The sequence below is a fragment of the Anguilla rostrata genome, chromosome 10, assembly GCF_018555375.3.
Source record: "Anguilla rostrata isolate EN2019 chromosome 10, ASM1855537v3, whole genome shotgun sequence".
In the NCBI taxonomy this organism is placed as follows: Eukaryota; Metazoa; Chordata; class Actinopteri; order Anguilliformes; family Anguillidae; genus Anguilla; species Anguilla rostrata.
In genome coordinates, this window is record NC_057942.1 from 8,459,818 (window position 1) to 8,474,634 (window position 14,817).

General features: G+C 45.9%; 1 protein-coding gene across 17 annotated transcripts in view; it reads left to right on the forward strand.

The window, feature by feature from the left end:
- Positions 1 to 14,817, forward strand: part of LOC135264872 (ankyrin-1-like) — a 126,946-nt gene that overhangs the window by 91,800 nt on the left and 20,329 nt on the right. For 9 of the 17 annotated variants that reach the window (XM_064353820.1, XM_064353818.1, XM_064353824.1 and 6 more), the window contains 15 exons: positions 535 to 655; positions 884 to 962; positions 1,382 to 1,497; positions 1,879 to 2,103; positions 2,600 to 2,754; positions 3,241 to 3,452; positions 5,197 to 5,401; positions 5,814 to 5,910; positions 6,260 to 6,488; positions 6,920 to 7,048; positions 7,539 to 7,658; positions 7,763 to 7,847; positions 7,936 to 8,010; positions 8,137 to 8,268; positions 8,631 to 8,771. In XM_064353820.1, the coding sequence (XP_064209890.1) occupies positions 535 to 655; positions 884 to 962; positions 1,382 to 1,497; positions 1,879 to 2,103; positions 2,600 to 2,754; positions 3,241 to 3,452; positions 5,197 to 5,401; positions 5,814 to 5,910; positions 6,260 to 6,488; positions 6,920 to 7,048; positions 7,539 to 7,658; positions 7,763 to 7,847; positions 7,936 to 8,010; positions 8,137 to 8,268; positions 8,631 to 8,771 (2,121 nt within the window). The remainder of the gene's footprint in view (positions 1 to 534; positions 656 to 883; positions 963 to 1,381; positions 1,498 to 1,878; positions 2,104 to 2,599; positions 2,755 to 3,240; positions 3,453 to 5,196; positions 5,402 to 5,813; positions 5,911 to 6,259; positions 6,489 to 6,919; positions 7,049 to 7,538; positions 7,659 to 7,762; positions 7,848 to 7,935; positions 8,011 to 8,136; positions 8,269 to 8,630; positions 8,772 to 14,817) is intronic. The other 8 variants (XM_064353826.1, XM_064353828.1, XM_064353827.1 and 5 more) reach the window with 3 other exon arrangements.

A 14,817-nucleotide genomic window follows, 5' to 3' on the forward strand; every position in this document is an offset into this window, starting at 1 on the left:
TTGACCATTTGTCACAGAGAGTGTTCAGCATAAATGTCGCTGTTTCATGTGCCAGATGTAGCCATGGCTAATTCCCAGCAGACCCAGTGAAGACAGTACGCCCCCCCCCCTAAAAAAACAGCCCAATTGAACCCCAAAAGCTCTGGTGGATCTGAGTGTTTCCGCTTCACTAAAACCCATTGACCTGTATTAACAGTCACTGTGTGTGATGTGGAGTCCTCCGCTCCTTTTATTCTCTTCCTCTCTTTCTCCCTCTTTCCTTCTCCCTGTTTCTGTTCCTCTCCTAATCTCTCTCACTCTTCTCTTTGTTACCACACACTCTTTCTATCACTCAATCTTCAATCTTCCACTCACCCCCTGTCTGTAAATCTTATCTGTCTACCTCATCAATCTCTCTCCTTTCGAAAATCAACCTCACTGTAATTTTTCCTTTTCCTCCATTCCCTCTATGTCTGTTCATCTCTCCCTGATCCATCCCATCTCTCTCTCTCTCTCTCTCTCCCTCTCTCTCTCTGACGGTGTTGATTTCCGCAGGTGAGGAGCTGCTTGGGGTGGAGGGCACCAGGTACGTGAAGATGGATGACCTGAAAGACCATGATGACGATTTTCTGTCGCCCAAGAAATCGTTGGACTATGAGAGCGGGCTGGGCACAGCGTAAGCGCGGCTGACTGCAGGGCATTGTGGGAAGGCTTGGGGGGCAGGGCCATAAAGGGGAGGGACTGAGAAGGGAGGGGGCCCTGATAGACGGGTACAGTGCCTGCCGAGATCGACCTCTGACCCAACCCCCCTGCAGGAAACCCCCAAACTGAGGGGGAACACCAGCACCCTCCCCCCCCCCTTCCCCTCCCTGTCTTACCTGGGCTTGCTCTCTCTCTCTGACAGCAACTACTCTCCTGCTATCCCCAGGATTCCCTGCGTCTCCCCGGAAACGGTCATTCTGAAGGAGCATGTGATGGAGCAGGTATTTTAGGGAGCTCTGAGACGGTCACTCCAGCCGTCTGCCACTCCTGGGTCAAAGGGTTTATTGAAAAAAAAAAATTTTGCCCGATTTATTATTTTTTTCCCAACAGTAAAAACTAAATAATAATAATCCTACATAATACTGGCTTAATTTTAAAAGAAAATATCTATTTCTGTTTTCCACCAATATTCAGAACTGATAAGAAATATCAGTTCAGTTGTAGGTTTAGGTTAGCAATGTGTTTTGTCAGAAATGATCTGGGGTCTGTCAGAGATTTAAAAATTTTACTTTTTTATAATATTTGGATGTGGCAGTAAGTTCTGTATTTTCCCGTATGTTATAAGGTTGAATACATCTTGATGCTATATTTTAGGTGTGTTTTATTTAGTGGAATGCTTTGGCTTCTCTTCCTCGTACAGCAGCACACCCCCGTCCCTCTTCCGAAGGAGTACGACGAGGACTCCCTCATCCCCAGCAGCCCGGCCACCGAGACGTCGGACAACGTCAGTCCCGTCGCCAGCCCTGTTCACACTGGGTGAGTTCTGCAGTTCTGCATTCACCTGCCCATATACCGTCATTATCAGAGTCCTGTTTACCCTGGGTAAAGGCAATATTCAACTGCCCGTAATATACCATCATTATGAAAGTCCTCCTGTTTACCCTGGGTATATGCTAACTGCATATATACCATCATTATCAAATTTCTGTTTATCCTGTGTAAATGCGATATTCAACTGCCCATAATATACCATCATTGTCAAAGTCCTGTTTACATTGGGTATATCCTATATACCTATACCATCATTATTAAGGTCCTATTCACACAAGGCATGTGCAATATTCAACTATGTATATACCATGTATCTATTACCACAAATCGTTTATATACCCATACCATGAATCTGCCGATTGCCAGGTTCCTGGTTAGCTTCATGGTGGACGCCCGGGGCGGGTCGATGCGGGGGAGCAGACACAACGGCCTTCGAGTCATCATCCCGCCCCGCACCTGCGCCGCCCCCACCCGCATCACCTGCCGCCTGGTCAAGCCGCAGAAGCTCACGACCCCGCCCCCGCTGGTGGAGGGGGAGGGGCTTGCCAGCCGCATCATCTCCCTGGGGCCCGCCAGCATGCAGTTCCTCGGGTAAGCACTAACGGGCGGTGGCACGATCAAGGCAGCATCTATCGCTTATATTATTGTTATTTTTACTTTTTAAAAATGTTTTTTTCTTTAAGCATCTATTATATAATACATGAAATTCATAATTTAACAGTCATTTTTGAAGTGGCAGGAACTTTTTCAACAACAGGTGACCCAGTGTGATCAACTCAATTCCAGGAGAAAATGGCCTGATAATAACCATTTCGAAATTACATTACATTACATTACATTATAGGCATTTAGCAGACGCTCTTATCCAGAGCGACGTACAACAAGTGCATAGGTTTCATGATGTAGAAATCATTTTAAATATAACAATTTAATTTAGTATTTCGTTTGTTAGGGACTTTTATAACAACTGAACGCTCTTTCCCTGCCTGCCTGACTAAGTGCAGGGTTGTGAGGACTCACTGAGTGGACCGTGGCTGTACAGTGAGTGTGTGGAGATGTGATGGGTGTGTGTGGCGTCTCTGTCCAGGCCCGTGATTGTGGAGATCCCCCACTTCGCTGCGCTGGGCCGGGGGGATCGGGAGCTGGTGGTTCTGCGCAGCGAGAACGGATCCGTCTGGAAGGAGCACCGTAATCGCTACGGCGACGACGTTCTGGAGACCATCCTCAACGGCATGGATGAAGGTGGGTGGCGTGTCACTGCTAAGCTCTGTGTCCCACGGGCTGGCGTTCAGCACGTCTTCACACAGTAAATCATGAAAATTCATTTTCGTAATTTATTTTTCAATTTGTGAATAAAACTTCAATTAATTTCCACAACTGACTAAATTTGAACTGTGAAGGCAAGCTCATAGAACAGTATCGCTCACAAGATGGCGGGCGGTCTTTACTGTTACAGACAAAAGAACACCCACAGATAACTTTCATACAAACAGCTATTTTACAATCCTAATGATCCTAATGAATGATTATGGGGATGACAATGATGATGATAATGGTGATGATCACAATGATGATGATGACTATGATTATGATTTGATTATGATGATGATGATGGTGATGATGATAACAATCACAATGATAATTATGATGATTAGGATGATGATGATGGTGATGATGATGTCCTTGTCCTTCATAACACCCCTGGCTCCTCTTCCTCCGCCCTGTCAGACCTGGAGTGCCAGGAGGAGCTGGGGAAGAAGCGCATCCGTCGCATCATCTCCACCGACTTCCCCCTCTACTTCGCCGTGGTGTCGCGCGTCCAGCAGGAGAGCGATCTGATTGGCCCGGAGGGCGGTCAGCTGACCAGCAAGCTGGTGCCCTTGGTCCAGGCGACTTTCCCAGAGACGGCGGTGACCAAGAGAGTCCGTCTGGGACTGCAGGTGAGGTGGGAGGATCACCTGGAGGATGATCAGAGGAGAGACATTTCCTGATAGCTACAGTAGCCCCACCTCTACCTTTTTTGTCTCTGTGTGGTGTTTTTTTTAACTCTCATCTTCCACTGTCCTCCTTTGTGCTCTGAGGCTAATTTTAGGAGATGAGAGAGGAGGATTTAAATATAACATAATTTTGCAAATATTTTCATAATTAATTTTATATTCTATTTGTCTCATTTTGGCTATGTGGCAGATGAGAGATATTTGTATTATCCTGTCTATGCAGTCTTAGCTCTTTTTGTCAGAAAAGGTTTTAACAGAATCCTTTTATATCTCCCTCATACATAAATAAAACCATTAAATGCAAAATGTATATTTAATACCAAATATTAGATTTATAAATATTCTCACAAATCTGCATACCATTCAGGGCTTTGAATTTGGTGATTATTTCCCTTTGATACGGAATGGAGCCAAATTAGATAACGTGTGCATTTGTAATAGAAAGAGTAGCCAGGCCATAATGGCTGTGTGGTGGTAATCACTGATTTCTGTATGTGGCCAGAAAGTGAGTTGTTTTGGATCGTTTTAGATTACAGTGGACTTTTGCCAAAACTACATGAATTAAATACTGTAGGATATGTAAGACCAAAGTATTAAAGAGATTCATCACAGTAGGAATATGTATTAAACTGTAATGTACATGTTCTTGTATCTTTTGGTCTACTGTGGTCCACAAAAGTAGTCAGGTACACCATATTTTCGTAACATTCATGGTGAAGACCTTTATGACAAGTCCAAGATAACAAGAACGTATTTCTTCGAAAGAAGACTCCCCAGGTTATGTTATTTAATGACCACACGTGACCTAACTAGCTGTATGCACTACATAGGCATGCTACATGGCGTAGCTTTGTGATTACACGAATTGCAGGAAATCTTTGGAGAATTCATTCAGTTTTTACTTGGAGAACGAGAAAGTAAATTGCGTAACTAAGCAGTCGCTCTTTATGTCCTTATGTCTTTTTTATCAAATAAAAATGTCACTATATGTGGGAGGAGGAATGTACCTTTTCATTTTTCACCTTTGTAAAATAAACAAAATATGAGAACCCAACACCGTGTGTGTGGCTAGTGTGTACTGGTACAGCCTCATACCTGGTAGACAGGGGTGATGGGACATTTATATACTAAGCTGTTTTTATTCTCTTACATCTTTCCCTATCGTCTTCTATTTTTTTCCTCTTTCTCCTTTGTTTCTTTCTTCTCCTCCACACAATCACTGCCTCCCACATGACACCCCTCCATCTTGTTTCTGTGTTTCTGTTCCCCTCCTGACCTCTTATCTTATCTTTCCCTATGCTCATCCACTCCCTCATCCTTCATCGCTCGTTTCCTCACATGCTCACCTTCCACATTGCATCAATCTACCTCTCTTTGTTTCTCGACTCCTTCCATCTTCTCTATTCACCTCCACCCCTCTACTCTCTCTATCATTCCGGCATAACTGTACCACTCCTCCACCTGTTCACTCATCCATGCTTCTTTTCCATCTCCTTGGTCCCTTTCCTTCTCTAAATATTCTCACATCTCCATCCCCTTCTCCATTACTCCACTACTGTCTCTCTTCTCTTCCTCTTCGACCCTTGGCATTTTGAATCCCTGTATCCCCCCCCCCCCCCCCCAACAAACACACACACACGTTTCCCCCGCCCCCTCATCCCCATTACCACCACCCCCACCTCCTCAGGCCCAGCCGGTTCCTGACGAGCTGGTGACCAAGTTGCTGGGTAACCAGGCCACCTTCAGCCCGGTTGTGACGGTGGAGCCGCGGAGGAGGAAGTTCCACAGGCCCATCGGCCTCCGCATCCCCCTGCCCCCCTCCTGGAGGGAGAGCCCAAGGGATTCTGGGGAGGGAGACACCACCAGCCTGCGCCTGCTCTGCAGCGTCATTGGTACAGTGAGGCAGAGGGGGAGGGGCCAAGGCCTGCACTACAGCACCATTGGTACAGTGAGGCAGAGGGGGAGGGGCCAAGGCCTGCTCTGTGATGTCATTGGTATAGTGAGGCAGACGGGAAAGGTTTGGAAACAGCTCACTGAGACATTTGTGGTGCATATTATCTGTGACACTGTCCCTGCCCATGACCATGTCCCTTTATCCTGGGGACCAATAGGATTAGAAGGGCCAAAGGCGCAGTTTCAGACACCAAGAAGGCGTGACTGTGAAGCACCACCAGAATCTGACAGCCATTGTGTGAAAGCACTGTATTGGCACTAGGGAACCCAGCATTAGTGCTGTAAAAATGCAGCTATGGATATTGATATTGGTTGTGTCATTCCAAACACCCCCCCCTTTTTTTCTGCCAGGTGGTACAGCCCCAGCCCAGTGGGAAGACATCACTGGCACCACCAAGCTGGTGTATGCTAATGACTGCGCTAACTTCACCACCAATGTATCGGCACGGTGAGTCTAGTACAGGCACACACACACACACACTCTCTCTCACACACACACACACACACACACACGCACACACACACAAACTCGCTGGTTGACATCATCCAAGCCAAACGTTCTAATGCTTACCTTTACTTTTTCTAGTTTTTTTGTGCCCCCCTCTCTTTCCCTCTTCAAATTCAAGATGCTTTATTGGCAGGAACTACATGTACTGACAATACAAATGTACATTTGCCAAAATGTACAGCAATTCTCTCTGTTTCTCTCTCCCTTCTACTCATTCAGAGTTGAATCTAAATACACTCTCTCTCCTCTGTCTCTCTCCCCCTCCCTCTCTCCCCCTCTCCCCCCTCAGGTTCTGGCTGGCTGACTGTCCCAGGACGGCCGAGGCGGTGTCCTTCGCCAACCTGCTGTACCGGGAGCTGTCGGCGGTGCCGTACATGGCCAAGTTCGTGGTGTTCGCCAAGATGAACGAGGTGCGGGAGGGGCGGCTGCGCTGCTACTGCATGACGGACGACAAGATGGACAAGACGCTGGAGCAGCACGAGAACTTCACTGAGGTGGCCCGCAGCCGGGACATCGAGGTCAGTCCGCGGAGGGGCGGAGGGGCGAAGGGATGGCACCACAGGAACACTGTACTGGCTGTCTGTTAACTGTTCGGCACCTTAGTGTGAAGTTCACTGTATAAAATTAAGATTTTAACTGAAAAAGGAGAAGAGTAGAGTTGTGCAAGAACACAGTAAAATGTCCCGTGTTAATTAAACTCTAACAGAGTACATATGAGATCAATTAGGACTATATGCACTCTGTAAGAGTTGATTTAACACTGAACATGTTACTGTGAAGTCTGAATATGACTTTTTATGACGTTTAAAATAAATGTCAGTTTCCAAAATACTTTATCTAGTCAGGTGATTGGATCTGTCTTTTCTTTAAACTCTGGACTCCAGTCTGATGCTGAATCTTGGAGATGTCAGCAGGCCTGAGGTCTGTGACTCTGTGTCGCCCCCTGCAGGTGATGGAGGGCATGCCTCTGCACCTGGAGTGCTCGGGGAACCTGGTGCCCGTGCGCAAGGCTACCCATCAGCCTCGCTGCTTCAGCTTCCAGGCCTTCAGAGACAACCGGCTGCCCGTCTCCGTCAAGGTCTGTCTGTCTGTCCGTCCCTCTGTCTGTCCGTTTATCTGTCTGCATGTCCATCCCTCTGTCTGTCCGTCCCTCTGTCTGTCCGTTTATCAGTCTGTCTGTCCATCCCTCTGTCTGTCCGTTTATCTGTCTGTCCGCCTGTCTGTCCATCCCTCTGTCTGTCCATTCATTTGTCTGTCTGTCACGGTCTCCCTGTGTCTATATGTAAGAGCGCAGTGACTTATCATACATATATATATATATTTTTTTTTTGGTTTCTTTTCGATCAGAAGTCAGTTTAGGCCTTGGATTCAATGTGATTGGCCTGTTTTCAATTAACCATTTCAGCCAATCAGCAGACACTGCAGCCCTCCATTATTGGAGTCTGAGATCCTGCTGTGGGCTGCCTGTCCCCACAGTCAGGGAAACTAACCCCTCCCTCTTTCTCTCTCTGTTCATTCCCGTTCCTCTTCTCCCCCTCTCCATTTTCGTCATTCCCCCTCGCCCTCAGGTGAGGGACAGCAGTAAAGATCCTTCGGGATTTTTGTCCTTCCTGCGCAAGTCCACCAAGTACGAGGACAGCCAACACGTTCTGTGCAACCTCAACATCACCATGCCGCCCTGCATCAAGGTACGGTAAAAAAAGAATATATATGTAATGTTATGTTTGTTATAATAAGTTATAAGTGATAATGAAAAGAATATAGGTTTAAGTACACTTTGTATCTGAATCAGGTTGTGGGGAGCGAAGACCGCAGACGAACTTTGACCCCGCTGGCCCTGAGGGAGAGATATAGCGCCCTGAACGAGCCGGCCATGGGTAAGGCGCGGTGGGCAGAGCGGTGTCAGCGCGCTGGTGAGCGCTGTGATCGGGGTGTTAAAGTGGTGCTCTGTGCTTGTGTCTGCAGCGTCCATGAGCGCCATGGAGAGGACAGAGCTGAAGATGGCGGTGATATCCGAACAGCTGGGCCTCAGCTGGGCAGGTAACCTGTGTGTGTGCACGTGTGTGTGTGTGTGTGTGTGTGTGTGCGCGCGCGCGTTTGTGTCTAATCTAATCTTTCTAATTTAATCTAAATACACACTCTCTCTTCATCTCTCTCTCCCCGCAGAGCTGGCAAGGGAGCTGCAGTTCAGTGTGGATGACATTAATAAGATCCGTGTGGAGAACCCAAACTCCCTGCTGGAGCAGAGCTCCACCCTCCTGAACCTGTGGGCCACTCGGGAGGGCAAAAGGGCAAAGAGTGAGTGACTGGGACCCTCCCCATCTGCCCCCCTCTCCCCCTCCTCCCTCTTTACCCATCTGGAGTATTAGGGGGGTACCCCACACGTACATATAATGCAATATTAATGGCATCTACTGCTTTAATGATGATTTCACACCTGCGTCTTTGAGTGAGCTTGTCACAAATACTGCTCTATTTCATCCTCATTCTGTCTCTATTACTCTTCTGCCACCTGTTCTGCTTCCCCCTCACTCTCTCTTTTCCTCTTCTTCTTCTCTCTCTCCCTCTTTCCCTCCCCTCCCTCTCTGTCTGCCTCCATTTGTTTGTGTATCTTCTCTCCCTCCTTCCTCTTTCTCTTTCCTTCTCTCTCCCCCTCTCAGTGGAGAGTCTGTATGCAGCCCTCAGAAGCATAGACCGGACAGACATCGTCAACATGCTGGAGGGTCAAGGGTCACAGCCCATGCCTGGGAGCCGCGAGGGGGGCGGCCGTCGGCAAGGCGACCATGTGCTCATAACCAATGGTGAGGCTGGACCTGGTATGGTGACCACCGCCCCACCCCCGACTCCGCCCTCATCCCTCTCTCTCACCTTAGCTCCCCTTACAAACCCCTTCCACCTTCCCCCTCACCCCTGCCCTAGCATTTAACTGCCCCTTCCCTACCCCTGCTACCCACCTATTCCAACACCGCCCCCCCCTTCCCCCCCACCCCTCTCTGGGCCCTGATTCAAAGTCGAGGACGTGCCTGAGAGCACCTGGGCTCAGGCTGCAGGCTCCTGGTGATGCCTCTCCCACGGTGACCTCCGCAGCCTGTCAGCGATGCTCCTCTGACACATTCTGTGTGAGGGTTGCATTGCTTTGGCTTGGTGGCCGGTTCCATGGTTCACACTGAAGAGGAATGCACAGTGTCAGCCAGCACTGTGAAACCTAAGCCTTTTAGCCTCTCCCACTGATTATCATTGTGCTATGTGCTGTACAGGACAGTATTAGCACTGTATGTATATTATAATTTAATATTGATAATACTACAAAATACCAAACTTAGTTTTCAAATATGTTAGAGTTTTATTTTTTTGGGGTGTTAAATTATGATGGGGCATTAGGATATGTTGTAACAGTAACAACCCCACTGTGCATATATATACACATATTCACACAAATATGCATATTAATATTTTTCTACAAATATACATGCATATAAATGTACTGAATGATGTTATGATGCAATGAACTTATGTTGAAGTTATATCTCCGGTCCCAAAGGTGTGTTACATATGGTCAGCTGAGCCATCAAAATCTGGGTGGCTGATAGGGCAGGAGCTCATCCATATTTTGTGTAAACGAACTTTAAGAAATTTTAAGTACACCTGACCACAAACACCCCCCACCCCCCCGCCCCACCCTGGCCAGGACACCAGTCTGTCACAGGACACTTACCCCAATCCATCACTTTTATTGTCGAATGTCAGGCAGAGACATAGCGTGCCATTCTAAAAGCCCCTGACGTGACCTGGCGGAAGACTGAACACAAGGACAGCACAGACACTCCAACCACAAGGTCACTAAACCATAAACAGCGTCCACTTCCTATTGATACATAATCGTGTATTGCTTATTTGTATTCTGCTGACGCACAATAAAATATCGCTTATATGATTATGTATCCGGATTCAGTTAACACTGCCAACTTACCGGGTGAAGTGCACTTTTGTAAGTTGCTTTGGCTAAAAAAGCTAAATGCTAAATAACTGTCAATTTCTAAAACACTGTCTGCACAAATTCATATATCCATTTCACATTACATTTTTTCCCCACAAAATACTACATCTTGAGTTGATTTTTGGGGGGCACTGTTCTATACTGCAGTGGGGCGTCAAACAAGATACACCACATGCCATTCGCACTCTTTGAGGTTTTACGGCTGAGGGACGGGAAGTGACATCAGCTCAGTCAGGAAGGGACAATGAGTCTGTCCTGTCAAAAATGTGTAACCAAATATTTTCCCCTCTTTCTCCTCCTTTCCCTTACCCTCTTGCAGCTAAATCTGTTCTCGTTCATGTCACTGTTTTTCGAGCCCAGCGGGAAACCACCAGTGCGTTCACACGACTCCCCTCCGAATCTCTCTGGAGGAACGAGTCTAGAAACTCGCTTGTGGGTCACACTGGTTCTCTTTGTCTTGAGTAGTCTGTCAACGAGTGACATCACGAGGCCTGCAGGGATGACATCCTGGCCAGTAGGACTCTTTGATCTTTGTTCATAAAGCAAAGTATACTTACAGTACTCGACTTAGGATAACATACTTTGGAAAAAAAAAATAGACTTTATAGGTGTGTGTGTGTGTGTGTGTGTGTATGGGGGTAGTTTACAGATTTCCTCTGGACATTGCATTAAGTTTTATTCACAATATTCAAAGACTAGCTATAATTAAAATCTTTATGAATTTGAGCTCCATGTTTTAATCTACACTCAAAAAAAGACTATTTTTAGTCAATTTTGTCAATAAACAACACATGAAAAATGTCCAGGAAAGTTCAGTCAGATTTTAAAGGACTAGATATAAAGTTTATGCTAAATATAATGTATTCAATTTTGGAAGTTTAAAACTTTGCTGTATGTGTATGTCAGACCAAGGTCAAATACGTATATGAACTATTTTAACCCTTTTGACACCAGAAAAATGTCCTCCGGATTGCTGACAATTTTACAGTTATTCAGAAGAAAAGCTGTACATTTTGTCAGTTAACGTCAAGTTTGAAAATTCTCAGGAGTCTGTAGGTGTTTTATTTTTTCAAATTTTACTGCTGTCTGAAGAGTTAAAGGGTGTGAAATCCATGTGTGACCTTTGACCTTGGTCTGATGTGCGTGAGGGATGGGCTTGTTCCTCTCAGAGTCATGTCAACGCACTGTTTGTCCCTCCAGGGCCTTCTTCACTTGTTCCTGTGACTCTGTCCCCTCTCTCCCTCTCTTTCTCTCTCTGTCTCACTCTTTCTCTCTCTTTCTCTCTCTCCGTTTCTCCGGACATGTCATCTGCAGCCCGGCCGCCCCGCACTTCCTCCTCTCACTTCCTCTTCTCCGACCTCTGACCTCATGTTGACCTCATGTTGACCTCTTCTTGGCCTGTCTCTTTTTTCATCTTTGCTTTTACAAACCAGTCGTGCCTTTTTTACCTCTCTTTTTTTTGTCCGTGAATCTCCCCCTACACACCCCAACAAAACCTGGGGGAGGGGGGACCTGCCTCTCTCTCTCTCCCTCTCTCTCTCTGTCTCTGTCTCTGTCTCTCTCTCTCTGTCCCCCTTCCTCTAAATGCTCTGTTCCCTGTCTTCTTGCCCTGTTGCCCTGTCTGCATGCATGTGCTTGATGCCTTCTTCCCTGATCTCCTTGCCTGTATCCAAGGAAATTGGAGGGGAGGGGGGGTGGCTTGTGAGGTATGAAGAGGAGGGTGGTGACTGTGTTTCTGTCATTGGTCTGTCAACAGACCTGTCTGTGCATGGCATGTTTTCTACTGATTTCTTCTTGTTCTGTGTCCTCTTTGTGATAATTATTTCTTTCTGAGAAAAAAAAGGTTTGGTTGATAACACCTTTTTTAAAAAAAAAATAGTTTTGTTATTTTCTGTTTGTTTTATCGATATTTTGATAGGCACTTCTGCAGTGCAGATGACTAGTAATATACTGTGTCTGTGTCACTGCCTTGGCACTGTGATGTCATCAATTGGGGACAGATTTCACTCATCACTTCTGTCTCCATAGTGTTCTACATCTGTCATCAATGCTGTGTGTGTGTGTGTGTATGTGTTTCTGTATTGTGATTGTTGTGCGTGTATATATATATCTGTTTGTGTGTGTCGTGGTGTGTCTCATTTGTCTGTGTGTACGTGCGTTTCTGTATTGTGATCATTGTGCGTGTCAGTGTACGTCCTTTTGTGTGTGTCGTGGTGTGTCTCGTTTGTCTGTGTGTAGGTGTTTTTCTGTGTGTTTCTCTGGATCAGAAACGGCTGTTTGTGCTACGTCTGTGTTGGGTCCGCTGCTTTTACACAGTCACCCCGCTTCATAAGTTCACCCTCCTCTGAGTTTGAGTGGGTACCCCTCCCCCCCCTCCCTCCGACAGCCTCACATCCCCCATCCCACCCATCAATACATACATTTAGACAGACAGACTGACTGACTGACTAACTGACAGACAGTTCAAAGCACAGACCTGATCAGACCCAGATAAGGATCCACAGGCCTGTCCTACATGTATGCAGATAAGATCATGAGAACATTAGGAAACATACTGTAATGGGGAGAGAAAGCCATTCAGCTCTTCTAGGCCCTACACTTACCTATGGTCTAGAGAGCATTCAGCTCATGGATTGAACGCCCTAAGTGTCTCTACCTGTACTGCACGACCTGGCAAGCTGTTTCAGGCCCCTCTGAAGTCCTGGAAAGTGGTAGGATGGAGGAAACTCTAGCTCAAAGCACAGACATTGCTAGGTTGGCTAGGTTGATTTGTCATTAGCTGGTTATGGTGCACGGTCATTCATTTTTTTATGTCAGCCAGCTAAGCTGTCCGGGAGATTCCTTTTAAGCCTTTGTGAGTGCAGGCTTTTGTTACAACCAAGCAGTAACATGCCAGATTCTTCTGAACAAGGTCTTTAGCAAAGACTCCAGCGGTTGATTAGTGGAATTGGATGTGCAACTGCTTGGTTGGAACGAAAAACTGCACTCAAACCGGGCCCTTTCTGGTTAAGATTGAGGACCCCTTGTTTTAGGTTTGTCTCTCAAGTTAGTTGGTGTTTGTGGATCTATTTGTAAGTGATTTCTCTTCTCTAATGTAGTCAACACAAAAAACACTGCCACTAATGTCTTTTTAGCTTTTGCAATTAATTCAAATTACATCTTGCGAAAATCCCTATTTTTTAAGCATAATATTTATGAACTGTACAACAGGATAGTCATTAGCATCCCAATAATACTTAATGTATATTATGGAATCTTTTTAATTGTATATGATTACATTAATGTATAACATGGTTCTATATCACTGACAATGTTAATATGTGAAGGTACTGACCCATATGTAAGATGTGGCTTCTACTATAGCTGACACCAGTGGGGAAATTCCACCCCCCAGAAATGACACACCGCTAGACAGTACATCATCCAAATTAGTTACCTTATCACTTACTGATCCCTCCCTGGCACACACAAAATAAACCATGGAGGCAGTACACACATATGCACACACATACACTCATATACATATAGACAGCTGCTCACACACATACACTTACACCTGCATACACATACATATAGACACCTACAAGGGTACACACACACACACAAACTCACACACATGCTTCACCTCTCCTTTACTCTTCCTTTCTTGGTCCTTTGCCCTTCTCGCAGGGACAGTTTTAGAGAGGGTGTCACCGCTGGTGTCGCTCTGTTAGGGACAGGTTCACGAGGTCCAGCCGCCCAGCTGGTGTCAGTTATACTTACTGCACGCTCAGCAGTACCGCCCAGCCACCTCTGAATCAAATTACTACTGCTCCACGCTCACAGGCCCAAAGAGCCTCCCCTTCCTTCTCTCTATGTCTCTCTCTCTTTCTCCCTCACTTTACTTTTCTGTCGAGTCATTCCGTTTTGTGTCTTCCTGTCTTTCACCTTGTTTGTCTCCTGGTTTATATGTACTCCACCGACTCTCTTCCATGGTCAGCTTGGGTGACGTCTAACATATGACCAGCTCCTTGTATCTGACGTGAGAAGCTGGTGCGTAAACTCCAGCTTCTCGTGTTAGAGTGAGAGAGCTTAACTAAATGCTATTGTCACACCGCAGCTCTGTTTTTTCACTGTATACACACACATATACGCACCAACCTACACTCGCATGTGTGTTCGGTCCTCCTGCCATGTCTCTCTTGAACTTCTGAAAAAACAAGTTACTGTTTATGAGAATAGTTTCCCTACAATCTAATTTCAGCCATCGGTCATGAATAACATAACATAATGACTAGAACAGGCTATTCGGCTCAACAATGCTTTCTATTTTCCTAACTAAGTTGCATCTAGTGCTTTGATTGCCAACAGACTAGATAGTAACTAACACCGTATCAAGCCTGGTCTTGAGAACCCCCAGAGTTTCTGCCTCTGCTTCATACCCAGGCAAACTATTCCACACAGTGTGAAAACATGGTTCCTAATGTCTGTGCGGTGTTTACCTTTTTCTAATTTCCATTTATGTCCCCTCGTTCTACTAACAGAACTCAACCCGAGGAATCTCTTGTAGTTCCCTTTATGAATTTAAAAGCCTCAGTCAAATCACCACTAAGACTCCTTTTACTAAGCTTGAAGAGATTACGCATCTTAGGTCATTCTTCATAGCTTTTATCTTTCATTCCAGGAATCAATTTAGTTGCCCTTCTTTGAACCTTTTCCAGAGCCTCTATATCTTTCTTGTAGTATGGTCTCCAGAACTTCCACCCACTTATGGATTTTGGTGAAGTCTTCTTTGATTACTTTAATTCCAAACAATCAGCTGGGCCTCCCAGTTTTTGTATCATCTGCAAACTTAACTAATTACTTTCAAT